Raw genomic sequence first — 27,602 nt, forward strand, 5'->3', positions numbered from 1 at the left:
CGGCACAGATTGCATTCCATAATCTAATGAGACAGATATTCTTTAATGGAAATCCTGGACGAGGTCATGATTGCCATGATAAAACTTAAGGTCACACTTTACATTATACAAGGCTGACTCACATGAATGTGTAATAAGCAAGGTTATTATTACCATGGAGACTACACTGTAATCATACATCGCATCAGATTGCTTTGCTTATTAAACAAGCTGAAATTGGTGGTGCCGACAATCGTGTGGTGGTGTGGTGCGTTGACAAAAACCCTGTCACAAAGTAATTACCAATAAATCAGTGTATTGCCAGCATGTGTAAACACAAAAGCTCAAATCTACTGAGAAGGGCGCAAACCATTAAATTGGGCTAAAAGTGATACATGTGGCCGTTTGGAAATGTGCGACTTTTCATGGTCATGCAAAATGAGGTCAGCGCAATGACTGGCACAGTCTGGGGCTTAGCACTTGAAAAATGAGCTTCAAATAATTCAAATATTAGGTGGAAGGAAAAAGAGAGATGAGGTTGTTTCTACAGTGCGTTACAACATGAACACACAGGAACAACCTCATGTAAAGTCTTATCAGACCCCTGAGTTTGCTGCAGCTGCCTCAAGATTGAAAGCCTTGTCATTGCCACAAGAGCATCTTGGGACATTTGGCCTGCGCCACAGCTGCATTTGGCACAGAGTTTTTCCACTCTCACCAAACCAGTAAAAAGATTAAGTAAATATTTTTTCCCCAAATCTTTGTCAAAATCTTTGACTGATAACATTCAATAACATTTGTGGAAACCTTCTCTCAATTTAGTTTTTACATTTTATATGTCGTTTCGGTTAAGCGAATCAGCATCTCTGCTACACTGTGCAAAATTTTTGAGCAGGTTTGTTGTCCACAAAATGAAAGCATCTCTTGAAAGCCGGGGTAAACATGGATGGAGAGTGGAGGCAAACAGAGTCATAAGTGAAAGTAAATGTCAGCACAACTGCAGCATCAGTTCTAAATAAATTCCTCTGATGGATCAACGATGAGACAGAGATGCAGCGAAGGGTAACAAACAACAATACCATCAAGCGAAAAAAGTCTTCCCACCAGACTGTGAATCATCTTAATTGACGATCAACAGTATATACAGTGGGCCTTAATTATGCCTGAATGAAAATAGATGGAAACAAACAGCGTGAGAGATACAGCTGGAGAGACAGAAAGAATGATTGCAGAGGGAGAATTACCATGGAGATTTGCCCTGCATTCCTTTGGCGCCTTCGCCATTGGAGGGCTGTTATGGTTTTCGGCTCAACGTGGTTGACGCTGAGGGGGAGAGAAAGTTTTGGTTTCAGTATTCAGAGTCAGAAGCCACACACGCCCCCACTTCCCTCTGTCTCTCTCTGTCGTTCTGTCTCTTTCTCTGACTGGCTCTCTTTCTGTTTATTTCTCCCTCTGTATCTCTCGCTCTCTGTCCCTCTCCTGCCTTCCTGCCTGCTTGCCTCTTCTTGCTGGAGGGTTTGCATCCTCCATGCAATAGAGGAAACCCAGCTGCACAGATGTGTTGCCTGGCTTGCACTTTTTAGCGTTAGCCTAGGGCAGCCCCCCCTCCACGACCACCGGCCCTGATGAAGAGCTATGGAGGCTCCATTTGGCAGCTTCTCATTCGACATGGGGCTTCTGTCCCCAGACGTGCTCCCCCTCCCTCCACCTCTCTCATCCTGAGTGCTCCTTTGAGACAAGGGAGCTGCCAGGAGGGGGAATTCATCATGGCTTTGGCCCAGGGCGCTACGTTTAGCGCTAGCGCCCAAATGGAAAAACGTGCGCGGCACACCAAGAGTGTGGTGCTGTGGGGGCCTTCTCTTCCCTGCACCCTCCGTTGAGAAACTAGTAGAAAAGCACCCAGCCCACCCCTTCCTTTTGAGTATCCATCACCCTGGGGCTTGTTGAAAAATCATTTACTGTACGCGAAGGTGATTGACGACACAAAAACTGAGTCTACGTGCCTGTCTCATCAGTCCACCCCCACAGACATAATGCTCTGCCTCAGAGGGCAAACGTACACACACAAACACAATCCCGAACACGATCTCAAATTGTTTCTAGAGATGTGATGCTTAAAGTTCAAAAGAAGCCAAGGGGGTGGTGCAGACAGAAAACATCAGAGGTCCTCGATAGGTAACACCCCTGGAGAAATGTTTCTCTTGTCACTCTTTGTCTTCACTCACAGAAATCTCACCTTCTCAGACTCTGTAGGAAAGTTGACCTACTAGGTTCAGTGCAGAGGCATCCATCACGTGAAATGGACTGAGTCCAAACCCAATGATGTAGGAATTGATTTTTAGGTGAAAGCGAGGGCTATACTGACCAATATTGTGGACCTAATACTGTGGACCAATTTTGTCTCAGGAAAGTGGAATCAGGACAAGGCAAATAAAGATGTATGAATCGAGCCTTAATTTGCATCACATCGTGAAAAGCTGAGAACTGCAACTGCAATCTGTGGACTAGTTGTAGCGAGGAACCCTGGTGTGGAAGATATGGTCTAATCTGACCTTGGGAGTGCTCTTGAGTTTGCCGCAACATTTACTAGTGGGTTTATAGAATGTTATGGGGATTAAGTGGAAACTTCTGGAGAATCCTTTATAATCCACCGTTCCTCCTGATCAAAGGGAGCCAGATAGCTTTGAGTTGAACTTACTTTCTCTACCCCCCTCTCTCTCTTTTCTTTTTTTTCCCCTGAGCCGCACTGTCGATTTTACCAAATAGGCGATTTGCCCCAGCCTTGTCTGATGGTTTGTATGAATCATTCTGAGAAAGAAGAGGCGGTAAGATAGGGTGAGACAAATAGGTGTATGACTGGGAATTATATATTTGTGTGGACGCTTTCCTGCAAGTGTAATTGGTTAGAATGGTGAATTTAAAGAACCCAGGGTCGGTCATGAGTGTGGGTTAGGAGTGCACCAGTCAATCGACTTCAAGTCTGTCTGTCTATCTATCCCCTCATACTTAAGAAAAATGAAGTCTCCTAAATTGCCCAGAGCTAATCTTTTCCTCTACTCCTTCAATACAGGTACCCAATTTGCTAGCATAATTGGTGATTCTTGCCTGTCCTCTGTGCTTCCACGGTTGTGTTTTGGAAGGTTGGCTTTGGTCAAGATGTCATGTGGCTATCCTTTAGGCGATCCAGATTTAATTATCAAGGTATAGGCGGAGCGTTATGTGAGACAAAGAGGATACGAAAATGCATGCTTGATTTCATTCATTCTCTTGTATCCTTGAACACAGCCAAAGAATAGCCACAGCCTAACAAAAAACAAGACTTTTGAAGTGTGATGTGTTGCTAGCCGGCATACCATCTGTTTGAGCTGATCAAAAACAATTGACACATGCATTTTTGCTGTGATGTTTTAGTTGGAGGTCTCTGTCTCTGTATTGCATAAGCAAAAGGCACTGCATTGCAATCAACATTCCCAAAAAGCTCAGGCTTTCTTGATGCTAACTTGGAATGCACCACACTATCACCGAGTGCCAGGGAGCCATGGAAGAAAAACAACAACAGTATCTGCTGTGGATGAGGGAGGCCCTGCAGCCCACTCATTGTGATACGCTATCTTAGATGTGATACGAGAGAGACACACATGGCTTTATTCAGTCTGTGTGGAAGCGCTCCAGAAAAGCGAGACATGAGTCGCTGCAGTATTTGGCTAGAGGGATTGGAAAGAAAAGAGAAGAAAAAAGTAATTTCTGAGAAATGAAGATGTTTCATCCTTTTTATTTCAAAAACTACATAATGGTGCCAGAGGGGATTTTGAAAGCAAGTGAATGTGTGGTGAATCAACTGTTGACACCTGCAGGGTAATACGAGTTTCTTTAGAAAGAAATAGTTGGATGTGTGTCACCCGCTTTGCTTTATTCTTCCATTTTGATGGCTTGAAAGGCAGCCATATAGAAAAATTGTGGAAATTACAGTATATAAATCTCTGTTCTGCATAAATTCTCTTTAGTTGACTCAGAATGACTCCCAATGCATATTTGATGATATAGAGGTAATGCCAGATATTTGCCCTTAAAACACTACTCCCCTTTACCACTCACAGGAGACGAGGAGTAATTGATATGGATTTTAATTTGCCAGTCCCATCCTCTTAACATGCATTAAAAGTGCTGAAGTGGAATGGTCTATGGAAGCTGTCATTGCCCTTTTCACAGAGATGACAGTGCGTTTAGGTCCACTGGACAATTTATTTGCCCAATAAGAGAATTTCCTCTACGCTATCTGCACTTGCAGGTCAACTTGAGCCTCTACCATATTAAACGATAGGGAAGTAGACTATTGCCGAATAAACGTGGAGAGCTTCTTTAAGCACCGTCTGTCTGGAGTGGTTAGTTTGACAGTGAAGTCAGGGAGATGTGTATCCGCTCATCTGTAAAACCCCTTAGACTTTGTACAATTTACTCCTCCTTGAGCTGTTGTTTACCAAAACTGAGGTGATTAATTCCACTCCAATATGCCTGTAACCTTCCAATTTCTGACCTAAAATTCACTTGTCAGGGTTTGCTCCTCTAAGGACTGTTTGTGCTCTCTTTGCTCTTGGTCATTGAATAACATGAGGAGGCCCGGTACTAAACCCTGTGGAACTCCCTAAAAACACAACACACAGTAAGTGCTCCACTCTGTGATCATTGCACAAATGTCCACTTTGTTACCATACACTGACATTGATTTTTACTCAAAGGCTTTCCTGTCCTTTCTCCAAGTGGAATTCAAGTAAACTTTTCCCCAGTTGTTTTCCAGCATGAATTAAAAAACAGGAAAGTAAACTTGTCTGTCTTGTGTTATCTCAGCGTTTCTATAGCACCAGCTCTCCCAGGCAGCCATGACAGGATATTGATGGGCCTCTTCTCTTGAGTCCCCTCCATTCCCCCTTTCACTCACCCATCTTCCCTCCACCCCCACCTCCCCTATCCCAGCCCAGCCTGCACATCCATCCCTCTACAGGACAAAGAGTTCAAACCCCTGGCGGAGAGGAGCTGTCTGGCTCACTGTCAACTGTCCTCCCCTCCCGAGACTGCAGAGTTCAGATGTTAGAGGGGGTGATTGAAAATAAACCCAAACTCAAACGGAGGGATACTGCTCTTTTGTGTGTGTGCTCTGTTAACATAAGTGAGAGGCTGTCACACATTTTGTTAGCATCAACACTTTTCTTTGGGCAGCCCTGCGGAGAGGGATTGCTTCTCGCTGGGAGGAGATTGTTGTCAGGGCCATGTTCTGCCCCGAGGACGGAGGCTAGCAGGAGCCCTTCTGCCTGCCTGCTTCATTTCTAAAAGATGGAGGAGGGGGGAAGCCACTGGAACAGACTGGTTCCCGCAGATCTGAGCGGTGAAGTGGAAAAAAGGCACTTTTATCAAGGCTTCACTTTAGACAGCCTTGCCTCCCAAGTCATTTTACAGAGGACCCCATGGCCTGGGCAGGCACAAGTGGGCACATCACTGCTCAGGGGGCACCAGAGTTAACTGGCAAGGCGGGAAGAGGAGAGGGAGTGCAGTCCATCACAGTTGAGGAGGAGATGCTTTGGTTAGCAGGTGTACCTCAGTGTGACTCCAGTCCTCTGTAATGGACAGGAAATCTTTCCCCTAATCTGCTAATGCAAAGAGGAAATCAACAAAACTAGGACCTCTTGGACCAGAACATTAACTTTGCACACTTGCTTATGTCCTTGCTCTCTCTCTCTGTCTCTCTCATTGCACTAGCCTTGAGCCTTCTTATTTCCTAATTTCTCCTCTATACTTTTCACCCTTCTTTCCCTCTTGATTTTACATTTTTTCCTCTCACTTCCCACTCCTGTCTTCATCCCCTGCTTACTTGATGCTCCTCCCCATTTTTATCTCTCTTTCCCTGCCTCATTCCCTTGGGCCCCATCTGTCTGAACTCTGTCCATTTCTACTGCTGACCTCATAAAGACGAAAGTAAGAGGATTTCACCCTCTACGGTGTCAAACAAAATCATGCTGCAGCCGTATAGGATAAAGAGCTTAGATATTAAACATATTATAGCTTAAAAAAAAAATTACTGTATGTGACGTCCGCCCTGTGGCCATAAGCTCTTTCTTGATTTACGCTCCCCTTTGCGGTATCGCATGTGACTCTCGTCTCGGAAAATACGGCGCCCCAAGTGTCTCCATCACCGTGGAGGCTGTCAGATTTATTCATAAGGAAGGACAGCCTTAAACGTGGAATAAAAACCTGCCATATATATGTACATGTGTTTCCTGCAAATGTATGTGAGAGAGATAGGTCTCTTCTGCTAAGAGGTTGGTGTTTTTTTGTTTTCTGATATCGCAGTTTAATGAAAAACTCAAAGACCAGACCGGTAATCCCTGACGACAGCCATGCAATCCCCGATTTGTGATGTTGAGCATGTGTTGCATTGTAAACAAATCCAGACAGCATACCAAGGCAGCAAACATAAGATCTATTGAGCTGTGCAAGGTCATTGCCCTTGAGGAGATAGGGGTTTTACCCCCAGTAAGTCTGAACAACACTCACATTCAGAACCAAACAACACAGAGAGATCAGTAATTTCAGATTAGTATAAAAAGATTATTTCTATGATAAGAGGTTGGTGTGCTAACATAGGTGATGATGGTTCTGTTTTTGCAGATGGGGAAGTGGAGGTTGGAACAGATTGGAAATTGCATTGCAGGTTTAGCTAAATGGTTTCTCTCTCTCATTCAACCAGAATGAGGGCATAACTCTGGAACGTCCCCTGCTTTCGGGAACTTATTGCAACAGTTCAGTATTATATTTAGGTGAAAACAATGTGTCACTGCTGCCTGTGACCCTTGGATGAACTGCGTCTGCTAAGAAAGTGCTTCTTCACCCAAAGTGTGCAACAAAGATCATTTTTCAGCGGCGGCGGCGTTACAGTTTGGTTTGATTTGTTTTGTTAATGTTCATCTCAGCCACAGAAATGTGAGCCACCCCTGTTCCTCTGTGTTAGAAACTGGCAGTGTATGTGTCCCTCCAGAGAAGCCTTGTGTGTCTGTTAGTGGTCTGACGCTCTGACTCCCAGAAACTGATACTCGTAAAGGAATGACTGCGGTTGCCCTGTCGTGTTTCCTGCCCCCCTCCCCGCACGCACACATACACATATAACTCCCTACCAAACTTGTTCAGTTTCACGCGGCTTGTCATACATTGCCCCTTCCCCCATCCTTCTTCTATCCACTTTGCACTTTAATTCCAGCACGCTTCCCTCAGCGTTCGGCGGTTGTAATCAGTGTTATTTATTGTGATAGAGATTAACTCTGCCTAATCGACACAACCCACCCACCCAAAGAGAGAGACTCTAAACGTGCCTGTCTCTATTAAGTGCCTCCTGATGAAAATTCAGTGTGTAAGTTGATGAATGGAGCGGCTCAGTAGGCATGCCTTAGAGGAATGACAATCAGGTTTTTTTTTTTAATGCAGACCACCATTGATTTGATCCAGGATGCATTGTTGCATAACTGATAGCTGCTGTTGGTGTACATAACTTATTGACTGGGAAATAGGAAAAGGTAGGTGGTGTTGGGCCTCTGTGCTCCCAGCTCTTGTTGCAGTCATGCACCTGAGGCTTTTTTCTTCTTCAGCAGCGATCCCCACTTGTTAGAATCACACAGCTTGCTTTCTTTTTGAGTGTTTTTTTTTTTTCTTTTAAAAGTAAGAACCCATGAGGGACCTGTGAGAGAAGATTGTCACTCATGAGAAAGCTGGTAGGTAGGATTTTAGGATTTCACTGCCAGTTGGAAGCTTAGACCAGATGAGTTTCCCAGGAAGATTGGAAGACACATGCGCACACACACACACACACGCACACACACACACATATAAATACACGCGTGCGCACAGACCACTAGAGCTGGTGGCCGACAGTGATTATAAACCTTGGGAATGTCTCCCATATGTGGCCTCACGCAGCTATCAAGAGCCGCACGCCATCCGATCTAACCTCCTGATCCTTGCTCTACCATCGCCATGGTAACAATCACTAGCTGCCTCCCCGCCGTCAGATCTGACTTGTCAGGGACCATTCGGGATGTGGATTGCCAACCTATGAGCCTAGTTTGTCTCCTGCAGAGGTAGAATGGCACCAATCAGGGAGATGGACCAGCTGCACCACATGCCACTTAACAACACATTGTGTGCACTCCTGCATCTACATCTGTACAGCTAGTTTTTATTTGTGCCACTTGGTTACGGTGGATACACTTCAGTGTGCTTCAGTGTTCACATCTGCCAGCTTATATCATGTTTACCCCAGCTACAAAACAAGGCGCGGGCACCCAGAGAAGTTGCCTCTCTCTGCATCTCTATACAAGTTATAAACAGACATGGAGTGGAGGTGCTGAAAACCTCGCCAGCTGTGTTTTGAGCGCGCCGAGGGGGGGGGGAGAGCCGGCAACGCCTCCTCTCGCGCTCTGGGGCTGTAATCGCGGTTGGGGAAAAAAACACTACAGGCTTGCTCAGTGGACTCCATTTAGGTGCAGCTAATTCCGAGATGCACCCTGGCTGCTTTCCGTTGACTGATGAGAGTGATTGTAGAGTACAGTAGACCTCCATGGTTGTTAACAGCTAACAGGGGAACACGCAGAGATGAAACGGTACATGCTCTGAAATGCTGTCTCCCTCCAATTCTGCTGTAGCACCGCCCCAGGAGACCATTATGTGCTGTCTGAAATGCGTTTAAATCGCACAAGGGAGGAGGAAAAGCTCGCTTAGCTGAATGTTGAAGTTTTGTGAGAACCTGAGATAGATGTGGAAGTTTCTGAGATCACCCACCCCAGTGCGGAAGAAGGAGCGGTTCTTCTGGGGATGTGAAGAAGTTGAGAAAGCTTTGATCCTGTTGTATTTCCAAAGTGCTGGATCGGCTGTTTCTATTCTACCCATGTTGTTTGTAATGCCATGAGGGAGTTCTTTTTTGAAGGCTTTTTTTGTCAATGTTTTGGAGCAGTTTTAGCTTCAAGCTTTCATGTCATGTTTTTAATGTGGCATTTCTTGCTAGGCTAAATCATACCATCCCTGAGGGCCCCTATAACAATGAGCTAGCACAGTACCACCCTTGTAGTGGTTTCATCGGTTGTATTTCACAATTCATCCACAAGACTTATCCTTTAAAATATCGTTGACCTTCTTTGGGAGAAACCCTGAGGAAAGCACTGAATGGTATCACGATTGCACTTCAGGCAGTGACTCTCATTGATTGTTCCATTTGGGGGCCGATCAGTGGCTCAGACCTTTGAGACCACAGTTGGCCAATGTTTCTTTTTTATGATTAGTCATTTTTTATTTTATTTATTTATTATTAGTTTTTTTTTTTTAAGATAATACACACAATCCAAACCACAGAACAAAAAGGTTAATAGTAAAATTGTAAAAAGATGAAAGAAAAAAATAAACAATAAAATAAAACAAAAAGAAAAGTGAGAGAAATAACTTCAGTAGATGTATACTTACGTATATAGAAAACCACATATATACATAGCTATATGTACTGTGTATGTGTATATATACACACACCCAAATACATACACGTGTAGATATACCCCTGTAGACACATATACACACTTCCTATATGCTGCTACACTATTATGTCCCGATCTGCCTATACTCCTATAAACTAATGTGCTATCACTTATACCTTTACACCTATCTATTCTCCCATCCAGTGCTGAGTGAACATTAAATGTACAACTATAAATGCAATATACAGTATGTACATAATGCTTCAAACCTGCTGAAAGATTACTTCTATAAATACTGGAACATGGATGAGTTTTTTTTAAACTGTTTATCTGTCTTTGCTCATGTACACACACGTGCTTACCCTCTGCATGTAGATATTTGCCCTTGCATGATCAATATTGATTAGCCAGTTGGCAGTTAGACAGTTAGGCAGTATTAATCCATGCATTGTCACGAGGCCTCTGGATGCCACAACATTGAATTGTATTGTTTATTCTTGGTTATCGTACAAATGATTTTTCCACTTTAGCGATATCATCGATAATTAGTGAGACAAAGAGATAGAGACACCTGAGGCAGCAACCTGTGTGCGTGCGTGCACACACACACACATACACACACACACACACACACAAACTACTGTATTTAATTTGAGAGGTGGCAAGTGCTCTTCAGTTTAAAGATAGCAGGGGTGATCATGGCAACATCAGCATCAGCTGGGGGGGGGAGAAATGTAAGCGCCGTCTTTACTTTCTTCTGTTAGATGAGTGCTGTTGGAGAACAAAGGGACCGAGTTTCTCTCACTGTCTGACTGTACCATCCTTTGATATGGGCCTAATTGGGTGCACGTTAGCCTGTGGTACAACAGATACAACTAATTAGGCTCTTGTGCGTGTAATTAAAACGATGTACCATGGCCGAGCTTCCAGCAGGATATGTGTTTAACGAAAGCAATTAAGAAATTTATCACCTGGAAAGATCCTTTATCCATTTCTATCTGCACATCAAGCCTGTCGCTGTTTGGTTTTTAAGACAAAGGGAATTCTTTCCTTCCTCGCCGCCTTCTCCCGCGTCTCAAAGGGACTTGGCGGTCGTGTTGAAACCGTGGAGAATTAGGTTTGATCCTTGGAGGCTGCCGCTTATCAGGAGTGTTGTGATACGGGGAGCTCAGTAACCTCCTCTGAGAGATTCTCTCCCTCTCTCTCACTCTCTCTCTTTATATGCTCCACTCCTCCCCTCTTCCCTCCCTCACCATTAAGCCCTGTATTAAAGATTCATGGTACCTACAGTGTATTCAGAGTACACTACACTCCTGCTGCAGTTCTCCTCTTCCTCCTTGTTCATCCTGGCCTGTACCCCTCCCCTCACTCCTACACCCCCCCATATCAGTGAATTCCCACTAATAAGGATACTTAGAGTAAATCCTCCCAACTCCCCTTTCCACAGCGGATTAGCGTTTTCACCCTCGGCGAAGAGAACAATCGGTTGAGAGGGGCAAAACAAAGGGCCGCCTTGTTGGTGATGTGCTGTTTTGGATCCTTGAGCTTGTTCTCTCTCTCTCTCTCTCTCTCTCTCTCTCTCTCTCTCTCTCTCTCTCTCTCTCTCTCTCTCTCTCTCTCTCTCTCTCTCTCTCTCTCTCTCTCTGTGTGTGTCTCTCTCTCTTTCTTTCTTTCTTTCTTTCTTTCTTTCTTTCCTCTGGCTGACACAGACGGTTACTCATCCTCTCTGTCTCCCTACCTCTATGTATCACCCTTTCTCTCTCTCTCTCTCTCTCTCTCTCTCTCTCTTGCATGCGCTCTCTCTGCCTTAAGCTCTCATTTCTCATTAATGAGTCAACAGATATGCCATCCATACACATATGCCCTCCTGACTACTTATGAATTTGTTTTCCATTAATGAATTCCAAAGTCCGACTAAAACGAATGCCGTCCTTCAGACTGAATTCAATCTAACAACTGATACTAGTCAGTTCTGTTGAAGTAAATACAAGTTCCCTAAGGAAAAAATATCTTCCCTCGTGGCTTTTCTCATACATTCCCTCAATAAGAGCCAATAAGATAGACAACAAAGTTCATATAAATGATAAATAGAGTTTGCGCTTGCATTTCTCCCTCTTACTTTTAACTCAATCTATCACACATAGAAATGAGCCAGCTCTCAGTAGCCCCACCGGAGTCTTCGAGCAATTAGGCAAGTGCCAGAAAAACACATTAATCTAGCTATTATATCTAGCCTTGTTAATTTATAGTTGGGTTGGAGAAGCGCGCTCATTAATTGGCTGTGTTAGATGACACACAGCGAAATTACATTTGCATAGATCATTTTTAAATTGCCACCCAACATCCAGCTGGGAGCGATGCTGGGAATAAACCCTTTGGTTGTAGGTGTTTGCTTTTTTGACGGCAGTTTAGTGATGAGAGAAACAGGGCAAGGAGAAAAGGTGTCTGAGAGAAGTCGGTGGGAGTTGAAGGGCGTTTTTAAGCAGCGCTTTGCGGTAGCCATCTCGCCCACGTCTCCATACAAGCGGAGAAATTGGCTGACCAGGACGGGGACGGCGAGCGGCGGGGGCAGAGGAGTGGCAGAACGGGCACGCGAGCAGGAGAGGGGAGGGTGAGCGGGGAGGGGGGGGGGAGTCAATTCCAAAAGGACTCTTGAGTTTCATTCCAAAAATTGAATCGTCAATTTCCATTCAGTCGGCCACTCTGCAGGATTGGAAATGAATGAGTGTCGAGGCGCTGGTTGTCCTGGAAATAGAGGTTAGTCCTGAAGTGAAATTCAACGGCGTGGGTGGGCGGGAGGACGGAGTGGATAAGTGGTAGAGGAGAGAGAGAGGTGGACTGGAATCAAAAGTGAAATTGAACACAGGGCCTGACCTTGGTTTGCTCCTTTTTGCGATGGCACCAGGTGATAATTCCTCTGGCTCTGGCTGTGTGGACTGGCAGCTTGGTGTGAGTAAGGGAGCGAGAGGAGGATGGCTGTAATTATCAACAGAAGGCTCAAGAGATAAAGAGACTGGAATGTAGGGTCCACTGGCAGACATCAGCGCTATCTCACACTCAAACTTAATGCTTGTCACTGGCCATGGTTGGTGTATATGCACGCGTGTGTGAGCGTGCACGTGTCTTTTCAGATGGGTGTTTTGAGCGTTTTGCGTGTGTCTGTGTCTCTGTGTTAGCCCCCTGCCAGCAGAAACCCAGACTTTGATGTTTGCCCCCCCCCCCCCCCCCCACCCCCACCACATCTAAAGTCTGGATGTGACAGAATGTCAGCGCACTCACCTGACATGAAAGACACAGTGGCACCTTTAGAGACGAGGTGCAGATGCTATCGGTGACACGCCTCGGCTACGCCACACGACCGGTCCTTAATGCCACCCTGCTGCTTATCAGGCCATCTGCAACCTGATTAAAGGAGCTTATTTTTAGTGGGTGGGGGGCTAATTCCCTCTGACCTTTGTTTGTCTGCATTTGATTAGAAACCGCGATCATGCTAGGACTGTGCAATTAATCAAAACGGAAGCGAAAATGCAACATCGACTGCTGCAATTTCTAAATCGCTGCTGGATTTGACTGTCTGAATATATTGCAGCCCCAGACTACACATTCACCGGGTGAGGAGTGCACATGTGCATGTGTGTCTGCATCACACATCATACATACATGCACCCTCTTAGCGGTCAGGGTTTTGATATTGAGCTGGGGGAATAATAGCCTCGAGCCCCTAAGCATAGTACAAATAAGTTTAACGTGCGTGTGTGTGTGGCACTGTATGAAATGGCTCCTGCCTTTTTAAGCGTCTCACTAATACCTGGAGTCCATTTTTCCAGGATTACAGGTGGTAGGGGTGCGGGGGGGGGGGGAGTGGGTGGCTCTACGTGCTGCTCATGCCAATAGGCATCCATCAACAATCACCGCAGCCCCAGCTTCTTATAGGAGCCTCCTGGGGAACAGAGCAATCATGGCCGGGAAAGGGCTGTAGCCTGGATGGGATTTGGAGACTGTGTTTTTTCACTGTTCTGTTAGGCAGGTGTGTGTGTGTGTATGTGTGTGTGTGAGAGTTATGGAGGATAGACGTTCTGTGTATGAGTGTGTGTGCCATGCTATGTATGCTTGTATGAAGTGGGACGCACGTGCACACACACACAAAGGCACACTCACCCGCATATCCTTGTACTTCTATCCTTATGAGGACCTTCATTTGATTACATTAATTTCCTAACCCTAAACTTTCCCCTTGAAGAAGTGAGGACTGGCCAAAATGACCTCACTTTGAAAACATGTCTTCACTGCAAAAACTCAAAATGGTTTACACAAGGAAAGAAATGCAAGAACAAACACACACGCACACACCTGGCGCATCCCTTTCTTGTCTCTATTCCTTTTCAGACACGTGCATAAAAACACATTCTCTGTCTTCCTCGCTCACACTTTCGCACTCACACTGACACACACGCATGCACACACTCACACGTTCCTGCCTGTCAGACAGACAGAGCATTGTGGTAGTAGCAAGGGTGCGGCAGTGGAGGGAGGCTGGCAGCCTGACTGGCAGCGCCGCTGATCATCTCCACGATTTCAAACTTAATTAACCTGGGCGTCGCGCCACGTCCTCCGGCCCGTCAACGGTGAGTGCCGGCTCACTATCTCCTCTGAGATCTACGGCGATGACGGGAGGAGGGAGGAAGGGAGAGGAAGAGAAAGGGGAGAGAAAGGACAGTACTTCTGCTGCTCAGCTCGTCCCCGGTCCCACCAGCATCGCATAACCTGCAGGCATCAGGAGCTGAACTGGAGGCCAAAGTGTCTGTGTGTGTGTCTGTGTGCATGGTGTTTCCAGTGTCCGCATGTACATGCCCTCTCTGGATGTAATTAAAAAAGCACCCATGACGATAAGCACACTGTTAATTTGGCCACTAGCTAGTATTGCCTTCAGCAGTGTTTAGGAGAAGTTTAGGAGTGCAAGTCCAAAGCCTCAGCTGCCCCCGCTCACTTCTTCCCCAGTGGCCTGACTCAGACTGTCTGTCTTTCTGTCTGTCTGAGGTCTGAGAATGTGGAAGTGCAGACTCAACCATCAGGAGGGGAAGAGGGGGAGGTTTGTGTACCCACGAGGGCCCGCGCTGTATTCCCACAACCGACAAGGAATTTAAAAATACCTCCGCTTTGCTGTTTCTCATGCACACAGGGAGAAAACTGAGAGCGGAAGATTGATTGGTGACAACGTTCTCTCTCTCTCTCTGTCCCTCCCTTTATGTCATTCCCGCTTTGGCTTTTCTCAACCTCTCTTTCTTGCAGCCAACTGTAATAATCCCTTCTCTTTCTCTCATTTTCTCTCTGCTTCTCTCTCTTCTCCTTTCCTTCTCGCCATCTCCTGCCGGTCTCTGTGTCTGGCCGTCTCATTTAAGTCAGTGACATTTGATGTGAAGTGGCGCGAGCCCGAGAGCTTACAGCCACTGACTCATAAAAAAACACATGCGTATGGAGGACTTGATGTGGAGGGAAAGGTCAGGCCTGCTCTCCCAGGGCCTAATCACCCACTCTCATTGAGTGGCTCACTCACTCACTCACACTTGATTGAGTGTGCAAGTGTGTGTGTGTGTGTTTGTGATGTGATCATGGGTGTGAACGCTGTTCGTTTGTGCGCGTAGGCGAGTGAGTGTGAGAGAGCCGAATAGATTGCGCCCTGAGAGTGCTGATTGGTTTGTATGTATGTGTGTGTGTGTGTGTGTGTGTGTGCGTGTGCGCATTCGAGCGTGTGTCTGTCAGAAAATTCAAAAGTGCATTCCTGACTTGTGAACGTATGATTAGCAGATGACCGCTTTGGGTCAGGTGACACATCTACACACACACACACACAAATATTCAAATGCACATGCAAACACACACATATACGCACACACACTCCTCTTGCCCGAACATGTGGCGTAATCAGCGGCCTTATCAAGGGAACTGTGGGGCTGTAACAGGCTCATTAACTTCTCCCTGAGCCTTTTTTAGAGGGGGAATTGGCCGAGACGAGAGGGCCACACTCCCCTCTACCCCCTCTTAATACAGTCTATTCTCAGCTAAGTGTGTTTGTGTGTGTGTAAGCGTTTATGTGTGTGTAAGCGTTTCTGTGTGTGTGCACGCGTATGTGTGATGTCCCCCTCTCCCCCAGACCCCTCCCCCACTAGGCTGCCTATGTTTCTGTACTTAGTCCCTCATTAGTGGACCTTCAGTCCCGCCCATCCCAGCCTAGTTTAGAGCAGCCGCTAGCAGAGCAGGGCAGCAGGGATTAAGTATTAAGAGCCTCAGCTGCTCTGGGGCTCCTGTAGCTCAGCATTCGGCCACCGAGGCCTGATAATAGTGTTTGTTTAGCCATTAGTCAGGCCCTGCTTAGCAGCTCTCTCCCCTCCGGCTGGGGCAGCGCTGATGGATGATGGATGAAGATTGTAGGGATCGAGGGACGGAAGGATGAGTGTAGCAGAGTGGTTTGGATAAGATCAAGAGCATTTGGTGGTGAGGTGTGACTGTAAGGAGAATTGGTGGAGGGTCGTCTCAAAATCAGCGGATGCTTGGGGCCAATAACAAGTGTGTGTTTTTCTTTAATGTGTGTGAGAAAGAGGTGGCTAGAAGTCACTTGTATTTCTAGTACTCTTGTGTCGAGTTTTTATTTCAGTGCTGAGCCATACATACATTTTATCACAGTCAAACCTCCTCCTGTGATTAGTTCTCCTCATCCCACTAATTAAAAGTAGTCTAGTCTATTTCCTTCTGCACGGCCAGCGGAAAGTACTCCTTCCTAGTAAAAGCAATTTCATTTTATGAGGTATTTTTTGCAGCTAATTTAGCCATTACCATCTGAGCTCTAAATGTGACCTTTTCTCCATATGCTGAGGAGAGCTAGCTAATCTTTGGACCATTACCCGATAGCTGATAGTCATTACCAAAAGCCGGAATCTTCCAGCGCCTAAGCTGATGCTCATATCTCTCCACCACAATGCTCAGTCACCATCCACACTCTGACTCATCTTGACGAGTGACAGGCACCTGCCAGCTCACACAAAGGAGCTATTGAAACCCAGTCAGTAGTGTGTATGTGTAGGTTGTTGCTCTCCTTCCATTCCTCTTCCTCTTTCTCTTTCTCTTTCTCTCACTCTCACTCTCACTCTCACTCTCACTCTCACTCTCGCTCACAGTCACTCACACTCACACACACACACACACACACACACACACACACACATACATCCTTCCATGCTCTTCTGCCCTCTTCCCTAGGGTTACCTCTTTCTCCCATTCAGCTCTCACAAGCCTGGACAAAATCACCAAAGCCTCTCCTTTCTCACAATTGCACACAATGGATCCTCTCACATCCAGTACACAACAGCACCCTACCTGTGTTTAAGGCTGAGTCACTATAAACACATGAGTGGGTGGGGGGGATTAGCAGCTAGCAGGTTCAGTTGCAACTCCTAATCCACTGGTATGTAGTTTGTGCGACTCGTGTGGACTCCTATAATGGGTCAGGCAAGCAGTCAATCACTATAAGATCAGTATTCCCCTTGAAACCAAAGGAAAGCTGGGCAGTGAGACTAAACCACATTACAAGATACCTTCATGGCTCATTGGCGTTTATGCCGGCGAAGTGAAATCATTATAACCAATAAGGTGTGTAATGGATTCTTTCCCACCAGTCAGTCTGCCTGCCTGACTTCTTAATTGTGTGTGCGTGTGTGTGTTGGAACCTGATTGTACATGTAGGTGTTGGGTGAGCGTGCACTGGATGCAGGGTAGCAGGGCGGCGTAGTGAGGAGGGAGACCGCCTCTCAACCAGAGCACCCAGGTTCAAGCATTCACCCTGCCGAAGTGTCCCTGAGCAAGACACTGAATCGCTGCCAGCCCCAGGTGTGCTGACCTCTGACGTGGAGAGGGGCAATCGATAAAAGAATGATCAATCAAGTATCACAAAGAAGAGTTGTTGATATGGGCAACTTGATGCATACTGTATGAAGTTACTGTGTTGGATCTCACATGTTGATCTGTGAGTTGAGTTGATTAGTGAGCCTGCGTGCGCACGCCTATCTCGACAACTGTTTGTGTGTATCGGCGGCGTCGGAGGAGCCATTGGCTCCTGAAAGTGCCTCTTTTCCGCCAGGCCAGGCGGTTTAATCAGGTTCCCCACATCCGCCAGCTGTGTCCACACAGCAAACAGCCACTCTGTCCTGCTGGAGAGCTCCAACATCCAGCTGGGGAGGGGGAGGCCAGTTAGCATTGGGAGATTAGCCCAACCTGCTGCTGCCCAGAAAGAGAGAGGGAGGGAGGGTGTATATATGTGTGTATGTGTATGAGGGGAAGAGACAAACAGAGAGTGAGAGATTAAAAGAGACATTGAGGGTGGTGGCTGAGAAAGGTGCGAGACAGGTGTATGAAGGTTAGGGTTAGTCTGTGTGTGTGTGTGTGTGTGTGTGTGCAGGCAGCACATTTCAGTATGTGTGTTTATGTGCTGTGCCCGAGTAGCATGTCTGCATGTGTGTGTGTGAGCTTGTGGTTTTGCACCCTTCCTGCTCAAGTGTCCAGCTGGCAGGAGGGAGATAGCGGGAGCCTTGAGAGCGGTGACGGAGCGGTAAACAGACACACAAACAGGCTATCAGTCCTAATGAGGAAAGCAGTGTGCCTGAAGGGATGCCGAGTGTGTGTGTGTGTGTGTAGGGGGTGTGAGCTAGAACCCCTTGATTCCTACATTCATACATCACTCACCATACACACACATGCACAAGAGGACGGGCACATGATAACAGAAACACAAACACACGGACATGAAAATGGGGTCACACACACACAGAGAGACTAATGGGGCAGCCAAGTGTGATTCGCACGCTCCTTGGGTCACAAGCCATTTTAAAGGTGTTAGCATATTCAGGCCAGGGCAGCTGGGTCCGCTCTCCCTCTGAAGTGGACCAGGCCCATCAATCCCCGTCCGCGCCTGGTGCCCTGAATACAATGGCTGGGCTGGCTGCCTTGGTGAGCGTGGCTCTCCCAGTCAGTCAAATTGAAATAAATGAACTGCCAACCCTGACGGCAGGGTAATTGTTCATATGGAAATTGGATTGCCGTCGTCACACCAGCCTCCCATTGCACTCCTGAAACAATTCCACTGTAAGGATGGGACAAGAGCGCATCAGAAAAGAGAGGGAGAGACATGGAAAGAAAGAGGGAGTTCTCCACACTCTCCCACTTCATGTTTCATCTTAACAATGCCGCTTGTTCTGCCGCTCGATGGTGGTGGGGGGAAATAAGGACAAGGATCCGCCCCTCATTTCCGGCGGTGCTCCTTGTATGTCTCCTAACCCACTTTGTCATGTTGCCTTCCTCACACTTTATCAGGCCTTTTCAGCACACTTGCGTGCTGCGAGAGACATGGGAAGATTGGCTGTAGAACATTAACCCCTCGCTCACCCCTCTGCCCAGCCCCGGGCCTCTGGGGACATGCGACTAATTTAATGGCAGTTCACTTTTATCAGCGTGTAACAGTGAAAGCCGCTCCAATATGAAGACACTCACCTCCCCCACCCCATCACTGTCAGACCCTGGCATCTGTCAGAGCCAGCTCTCCGATATAAAAGTGCTGAATATGAATGATCTCCGTATGGGGTGATATCCTATTATGTTTTGCGGGTAGGGTGTCTGTTCTTTATTTATTATATCAGTTTCCCTTCCATATCTGTTTTAATGAGTGAGAGGAGCACTCATGCTGGTTCGAAACCTGCCGCATCAGCAGTTGAGGGAGTGTTTGTGTGTGTGTGTGCGATGATTAGATCACACACACACATTCTCACTCTCCATTTTCCCCGCTCGCCTTCCTGATCTCTGTCTCCCTCACGCACACTTGTGTGGACTGCCACACTGGGTTTACTGCCCCGGTGTCAAAGGAACGCCACATGGCAGTTTGAAGAGAAGTGTCTCTGTGTGGTCGGAGTGGGATTACCTTGTCAGCACTTCAAGCTGTGCGCGTGTGTGCTTGTTTGTGCGTGCGCGCGCATCTCTAAGTCTACAAATCTCTGTGTGTCCATGCGCACACCTGCCATTTTTCAATTATCTTTCATTTTCCTCTGCTGAGAGCTGCTTTTCCTGTCCAGGCATGTCCTGACTTGTGGGGGGGGATGGGTGAAGAAGAAGGTACTGTAGCTGTCAGCTCAAAGGTGTATGTGTGTGTGTGTGTGTGTGTGTGTGTGTGTGTGTGTGTGAGGAGGACTAGCCAGCCAACAAAGACACACCTTTCTGTCTCCCGATTTTCAAGCCTGTGCATGTAGCACCTGAACAAATATTCCTCTTAATGTCTCTCTTACCGTCCTAGTGTAGAGATAAACCGGTGCAGAAAAAGCAGTTGCCTAACTTCTGTAACTATGAACTAAAGAGAAAGAGGCATGGAGGAATTAGTTAATGTTATTAATTTCGGGTTAACCTCAACCTCTGCAAAAGACAATTTTAATTCAACAATTGCGTCTTTATCAGGATTACATTTTCCAGATGTGCCAACTTCGTTAGCACACGCTGTGTTTCATTATTATTTATACCAAGCCATTGGAGGCTTCATTAGCTGCAGGCTGATGCAGCGCACAGCCTCTAAATTTAGCAGCTTTTTATTTATTCAGAATAGCCACGTGTTATATGGCACGCCTCGTTGCCATGTCCCTCACAGCAGCTTAGAGACATGTTGAGAAAAGAGAGGTGGGATGGTCTGGGGAGACATGGGCCCAGTTCCACCTGTGTCGCCCCCACCAGACGTCTGCCTCTCTTCAGCTCTTTGAAGCCTCTTTAATTCCAGCGTTCAGGATTAAGCCCATGAAAAAAGGATGAAAAATGATAGAGCGACGGAAGGAGACATCCTAGGAGAGCACGAGCTCCTTTGAAAAATGTTAAGGATTTCGTTTGCACTGACCCACAACGCAGCATCTGAGGGAAATTTGTATAACAGATTTTTTTTTTTTTTTGGGATGGGGGCAGGCTATAGGATTTGCATGAATAGGAAAAAGACTCTTTGAAGTCATGGAAGTAACTGGAACTGGAGTTTTCTGTAACCTAAATGAGCGCCCCGAGACAATTGCACTTGCATTGTACATCATAGTCCGAGAAAGTTGCTTTGTCACAGTATGGTTGATAGGAAGTCAAAGGAGCCAAGAAATTTTCTCTGTTATAGAAACCATTGACATTTTGCGTAATCCACCTTGGAGGAGGTTTGTAGTGCTGTCTGTATTATGGCCAAGTGAATTGATGGGGATATGGATATTACCAGCTTTTAAAGGATTGCACAGATCAGAAGCATATGCACAGAGGCAGTCATGCTTATCAGTTTTAGTCCATATTTATTATAAAGTGCCAGCATATGACAATTACATTGAATATTTAGACAGTAGTCTGCCTCGTAGTACACACTACTCAAAACAAAACCACTAAGAACAGTGAAAACAAAAAAAGGCCAAGCAATAGTTAGCAACAGCTGTTGTTTGTTTCTGGCCTTCTGTGCAACATTACAATGCACAGATCTAGGTGTAATTATGATGTACAGGAGCAAGTAGAAAAGCATTGGAAGTGCCAGGTGTTTCCGCTGGCAAAAATACACACTGAAAGGTCAAGTGGCATGTCAAACTACCTTGACCTGTCTGCTCAGAACTTTGTTTGAATCTGGAGCATCGGTGACTGTTGACCTATTTTGAAGCAAAAGGGCTTAAAAAATGCAATACAAGGACTACAAACTAAGTGAGTCATTTAGCTTGTTACTTAGAAATGTGTAGATGTATGGACAAAATATGAATTCTCTAGTCTTGCTACTAACTGGTCTCCAAATATAAGAAGCAGACTGTAGAATGCCATTGGGCATTTTTTGTCACTCTCTGAAGAAACGATGATACGGTGTTGTAACAAATTGTTGTGATGAAAGGCAGGTGCCAGTGCCTCTGATGCCTCAAAGCTCCCATCTGTTGTGCACCATAGCAGCGGCAAATTAGGAGCGTTAAATGACGCATGTCAATTATCACAAGCAATACATTCAGGCCTTCATGTTATTGTGGCTTGATTGATTTTTCCGGAAAGCTCTAAGTCATGCCTATAGAAGGCCCACCAGCATTCTAGCTCATTCAGTTTGATGTTTCTGTATGTGAAATGAAACGAACATGCAGGGAGTAGACAAAATATGAAACGCCGAAATAGGGCTGAACAATTAATCGAAATTTTTTCGAAATCGCAATATGTCCTTCTGCAATTTTCAAATCGCAGGAACCGCAATATTTGTTAAAGGCGAAATGTGTGTCAAAATACCATTTTAAATTAAATATTGTCATGCTGCAGAAATGTCCTGGCCTCCACATCATATTCTACAGACTTAAGAAAACATCTTTGTTTGGTACAGATCCCCGCAAAAATCACACCATAATCATTTTAATACATTTTTCAATGAATTTTCAATACATTTTTCAATGCTTCCATGCCGGAGCCGTACCGCATCTGGTGGACATTGGGCTTAACAGTGTACAAGATCAAGGACATAACAAGCAGTAGGGCCACCCTTTGCATTCAAAACACCTTCAATCCTTGGGATGTTGCACTGTTCTTGAAGAAGGAAAGCCGCCAGTTCTTAGTGACGAAGGAGATGGAAATCTGCTTCATACTCTGAGCTCCAGGACTAAGTTTAGATATAAGTGGTTTCCGAGTGGCAGCCCTGCCATAAATACCGGCTTTGATGCGCAATCTTTGTTGAAACTGAGACTGTATCACAGTGGTGTTGATTCGAGGCCATAGTTTTGTGGTGTTCATCTGTTCCCATTGGTAAGCTTCAACCTGTGACCACTCTTTGCCAATGCAGTTTGTCTGTTTGGCTTATGTTGTCATGATTTTTGCCAAATAAAATAAATTCTTGCATTTTTTGCCATTTTTTTGACCGATGCACCTGCAAGTCGGGCTCCAATTATTTGGCCTCATTGGAGCTCTGTTACTTGCCTCATGCTGATTTGTAAATCAATCAATTTAATATGGCATGCCTGTGTAGCTGCCTTTGAATTTGTGATGTAGTTACTTAAAAGTTGAAGTCCCCCTTATTTTGTCCACCCCCTGTAGTGGGCACATAAAAATGCATTACTTCACAGTGATTTTCTATGTTGTTTAAAGTACAGCTGTTAGTTAACCCTTGCAAATATGGTAACCGCCCTCTTCCCCTTTAATTTAAACAGTAAAAACCAACCACACACACTCCTGTCCTGAATAAGCACAGCCAGGGATTTTATTGCACCATTTCAGTTTTAATGGAAATATTTAAGGGCATGAATTGAAAAGGGCAAGATAGATTTACCAAGTGAAATGGATTTGGGGAGAAGAGCGAGGCTGCGAAATGAAAAGCTAAACAAAATCAGGGAATCGGGGAGTGGACAGTTGCTGGTGAAATTAACTGGGCCCCCTGGGCAAATGTCTAATCAGTGGTCTCCCCACTTAGTGCAGTGAGGGAAGGCAGGTTAACATAATAAAACATGGCTTCGGTGGCCGACTCCCAGGAAGCTTCATCAGAGGTTTTCATTTTTACAAGTGTGGCTGTGGGCTTGACTGGCAAGGTGAAATGAGAAGGAAGATACCTCTGTGGTGAGTGTGTGGTATCGTGTCGGCTTGATACCGCCGGAAACACACACATAGATGCACATTTGATGTGTGGGCAATAGCAGCCTCAAAGCCACCTGCAGTTCCATATTTACCACAGCCTGGGCAAACAGCAGTGAGCGAGGAGGACGCCGCCGGCACCTGCTGTTAGCCAGCGCATGAGACGGTCTGTAGTTTACAGGGATATTTTGTGATCATGTTTCCCTAAACAAAGGAATATCCTTACTGAGCATATTATTCTTGGAGGTGTTGTGGAAAAAAGCAAAGAGGGAACGAAGCTGGAACCGATCCAAGCTTTTTAAATAGGCTTTATTGTGTTATGGTTTGAGATCTAGTTCTTGGCATTAATCTTTCTTTCCCCCCACACACAGGAGTTTTTTTTTTTTCCTAATGATTGTTTCTGATATTAAGTCAATTAAAACCAAAATAACACCCTTGTTAAAACTGGAGCAGAGAATTGAGTCATACAATAACATGCTTTGTGTGCTGCAGGGAGTCTCTTATTAGTTTTATCCCAACAGCCTGACTCCATATCTTGATGTCCTTTACTTATGCTGTAGTGCTCTCACAACCTTGTGATCGTTCCATTAGCATCTGACTAATGACTGACCCATAGCGGACCAGATCATATTGTGTGAGTGTGTGTGTGTGTGTGTGTGTGTGTGCGCGTGCGTGTGTGCGTGCATTGGTGGATGGATGGGTGTGTTCCCCCACACCTACTCTGTAATCTTTGTGTTCCTGACAGTGTATGTGCATGTGTAAATGAGTGTATTTGTGTGTGCGTTTGACTACATTAATAATGAAATACCTCTCTCCCTTGCTCTTCTCCCCAGAGATGGCAAGCTGGGTCTCCCTCCTCCTCCTCCTCCTCCTCTGCCTGTCGGCCTCACAAGGCCAGGAGGAGAACCACAACGTCCCCATGGACTTCTCCTCCGAGACCGCCATCAACAACGTGGTCCAGGACCCCCAGACCGGTCGCATCTACCTGGGGGCGGTCAACACCATCTTCCAGCTGGGGCCATCGCTTCAGCTGGAGGCCCGTGCCGAGACGGGCCCCAAGGAGGACGCCCGGACCTGTACGCCTCCTGCCTCAGCCTGCCAGGACACAAAGCCCATGCCCAACCTCAACAAACTCCTGCTCGTCCATCCATCCAACAGTTCGCTCATAGTCTGTGGCAGCCGCTACCGAGGCATCTGCTCCCTCCTCAACCTGACCAATGTGGAACAGCAGTTGTATTACAGTGACAGTAAGGGAGAGAGGACTTATGTAGCTAGCATAGAGGACAACGTGAATGTGGTTGGTGTTATGTCCACCTACGCTAAAGATAGACACAACTTCAGTGTGTTCCTTGTTGGGAAGGGCTACGGAAGCCTGGACAGTACAAAACTCATCAGCACACGTATCCTTCAGGATTACCGTGATTGGGTAGTGTTTGAGAGCATCATCGAGGCATCGACGGTGCAGACAACACCTTTTGTTCCCAAGTACCTGCACGACTTCCGCCACGCCTTCAAAGAGGATGGTTTTGTCTACTTCTTGTTTTCGCGGACGCTCGACGGTACGGACAACAAAAACCTGACCTTTGTGTCTCGCCTTTGCGAGGACGATCACCATTACTACTCCCACACGGAGCTCCAGTTGAACTGCGGTCCTCAGAACCGATACAACAAAGTTCAGGCTGCGTACGTGGCCTTTCCGGGCAAGGAGCTGGCACGGGGCATGACTGAGTCGGGCCAGTACGGCAAAGTCTACACCTGGAACAAAGTTCTGTTCATGGTGGCCAGTATGGACGACGATGCCGCAGAATCTGCCCTCTGCATGTACCCGCTCAGTTTCATCAATGAGCGGCTGGTGGACATTATCAGCGCCTGTTACAGCGACTCGGGGAAAATTGCCGGTAGGGCGGCTGTGGACATCCCCTACTCATCCAAGACAGACGAATTCTGTACATCTAAAATTGCCGTAAGTGCTTGTTTGTGTCAGCCTCATTGGCTCACTTAGTTCAAAGAATCTATCTGAGATAAAAGAACGAGAAGGAGATTTGTTTGAGAAGAATTCCTCTTTGTGTAATCAATAATGCACAGATGTGTCACTTTTTTATTTTAACAACTTAGTTTTTTACTTTGTTCTGTAAGACAACTGCAGATCTTTTTATTGCTCTTATTTTGTCTATCTCACATTTTCTGTGTCTCATTCCCTTCCCTCCATCTCTCTTTTCCCTGTACCCCCAACTCACCCCAAATCATCCTATATAGCTCATTTAGTAGAGTAGAGCGTAGCACCAACACCACCAAGGTGAGGGGTTTGTTTCCTACTTGGACCCACTCATACTAAAAATGTATGCCTTTTCTCTTTGTAGAAGGATACGTTGGAGAACTTCAAGTGTGGTGCAGACTTCCTGCCCTCCCCTCTGGCCAGCAAGCCAGAATTTGCCTTAGAGGCCAGTGCTGTGGTGACCAAGAAGGGCCAACTGACCGCTGTAGCCATCGCTATGGAGAACGATCACACCATCGCCTTCCTGGGAAACAGCCAGGGAGAGGTCTTCAAGGTAGAGTCCTCCCCTCTCCTCCTCTCCTCTCCTCTCCTCTCCTCTCTACTCCTACTTAAGGGAAAGAGGCCAGGGGAATTGGAGGAGGTGGTGAAAATGATGAGCAAGGAAAAGTTGGTACTCTGTAGTGGCCCATTTCAAAGAGGTTAGCAGTCCTATCGACCTCATGTCTCACAGTATTATCCTCTAATTATGTTCTCTCTCCAGGCACACCTGACCACCAACCCAGATGTATACAGCAAGAGTCCTGGAGACACCATTGGAGAGAAGGTCAACAAGAACCTTTTCTTTGACCTCAGCCACAGCCACCTCTACATCACCACAGAGAAAAAGGTGCATTTGCCATCGGCCTTCTCTAAAACGTCTCACACTGATTGTTTGCCTTTATTAAAATCAAGCCATTTGATAATTGGCTCTTCACTAGCACCAACATCCTTTCTGATATTGTGAGCTGTAACTCTATTTGACTATTCTATGTTAAAGGAAGACATTATGGATTATGTATCTGACTGTCTTTACCACAAAGGAAGTTGACATGTATTTCCTTAGTATGTCCTGTGTGTGCAGTCTTGATAGACAGAGATAAGTATGTGTTTCATGAGAAAGTGACTACATAACCAGAGCTTTAGTACGTCTAAATTACTTACTCAGTGCCTTGCTCTGAGCTACATATTACCTGTTACCTCATAAGAAGGATAAGGATAGGATAGGTAGTTTATTGTCCTTGAGAGGAAATTCTTTCTACACAGGCGCAGCGAATACATGTACAGATAAGACAAGATAACATTCCATACAGAGACCAGAGAGATACAAACATAAATTACAAACATACAGACATTTCCAACATTTCCAAACAGCAATTCTATAGAAGGGGGGGGGGGGGGGGCTATTTAGTGCATGTGTGCCAGAGGGGAACAAAGCTTTTGCCGAAGCGAGTCCTTCTGCACCTGTGTCCTCTTTTTGCGACCTGAGGGAAGGAGGGTGAAGTAGCAGTGGAGGGGGTGTTCGGGGTCGGGGAATAATACAAGTTGTTTCACGAACAATGACCTAGTAAGATCAGTTGGTATATGATTGGTCAAATATGGCCTGCACCAATGCTAGTCATTTGATACAGGATATAATGCACATGGTATTAAGTGCTTGGATTCAGGGAATTAGTTGAGTTATGGAATGTGGGAAGCAAACAACTGACCCTGTATGCTGTGACAGGACTGACTAGGAATATTGCTAGCTGTACTTTAAGTGCTTTATATTTTGTGTAGCATCTCCCCTAAGGTGTGCTTTTTAGTAATATTTCACGTTGTAATATGCCAGATCACCAAGGTGCCGGTGCAGACGTGCCACCTGAAGACTGACTGCCAATCATGCGTGGAACTGAGGGATCCTTACTGTGGTTGGTGTGTCCTGGAGGGCAGGTAAGCGTCACACACACACGCACACACACACACACACACACACATGCATGCACACATACATACATAGACGCTCACAGCCAAATACTAACACAAACACACACCCAATTCCATCTGTAAATCACAGCAGGGTATTTGTTCAGTGTTTTATTGCTGACTCTCTCAGTACCCCTCGGTGTTTATATTCCATCTCCCGTTGTCCGCGGAGCCGTAAGGAATTAAAGCTGTTTGTCAGCCTCATGCAGTGAAGGTAGTCTGTGCAATTTACTCCCATCAGCCCATATTTATCAGTCCTTGGAGGGTAGAGGCACTCGGGTCGTTTGTATCATGTACTTTACAGGGATGTTGATCAGGAACAGAAAACGGTTGTCTCCCTCTGGAAATAACTGGGAATCATTTTGTGTTTTAAAAAAAAAAACGAAATCCTGAAAAAAAATATAGCAAAAATAGGTGAAGCTTACGGATCAATATTCCTGTTATTAGTTTTGACACACATTGGCTCAGATCACTGGCCAGGTCATAGATGAACAATTCATTACAAT

General features: G+C 45.9%; 1 protein-coding gene across 1 annotated transcript in view; it reads left to right on the forward strand.

The window, feature by feature from the left end:
- plxnb2b (plexin b2b) overlaps nt 1-27,602 on the forward strand; it is a 103,112-nt gene that overhangs the window by 41,808 nt on the left and 33,702 nt on the right. Inside the window, exons 3-6 of the mRNA XM_071534723.1 lie at nt 23,933-25,062; nt 25,460-25,648; nt 25,856-25,981; nt 26,963-27,063. Of these exons, the coding sequence (XP_071390824.1) occupies nt 23,935-25,062; nt 25,460-25,648; nt 25,856-25,981; nt 26,963-27,063 (1,544 nt within the window). The 5' untranslated portion in view covers nt 23,933-23,934. The remainder of the gene's footprint in view (nt 1-23,932; nt 25,063-25,459; nt 25,649-25,855; nt 25,982-26,962; nt 27,064-27,602) is intronic.

This window comes from Centroberyx affinis, unplaced genomic scaffold (assembly GCF_046629955.1).
Source record: "Centroberyx affinis isolate AG114_WGS23_722 - 3 ecotype Tasmania unplaced genomic scaffold, CSIRO-AGI_Caff_v1 ptg002607l_1, whole genome shotgun sequence".
Lineage (NCBI taxonomy): Eukaryota > Metazoa > Chordata > Actinopteri > Beryciformes > Berycidae > Centroberyx > Centroberyx affinis.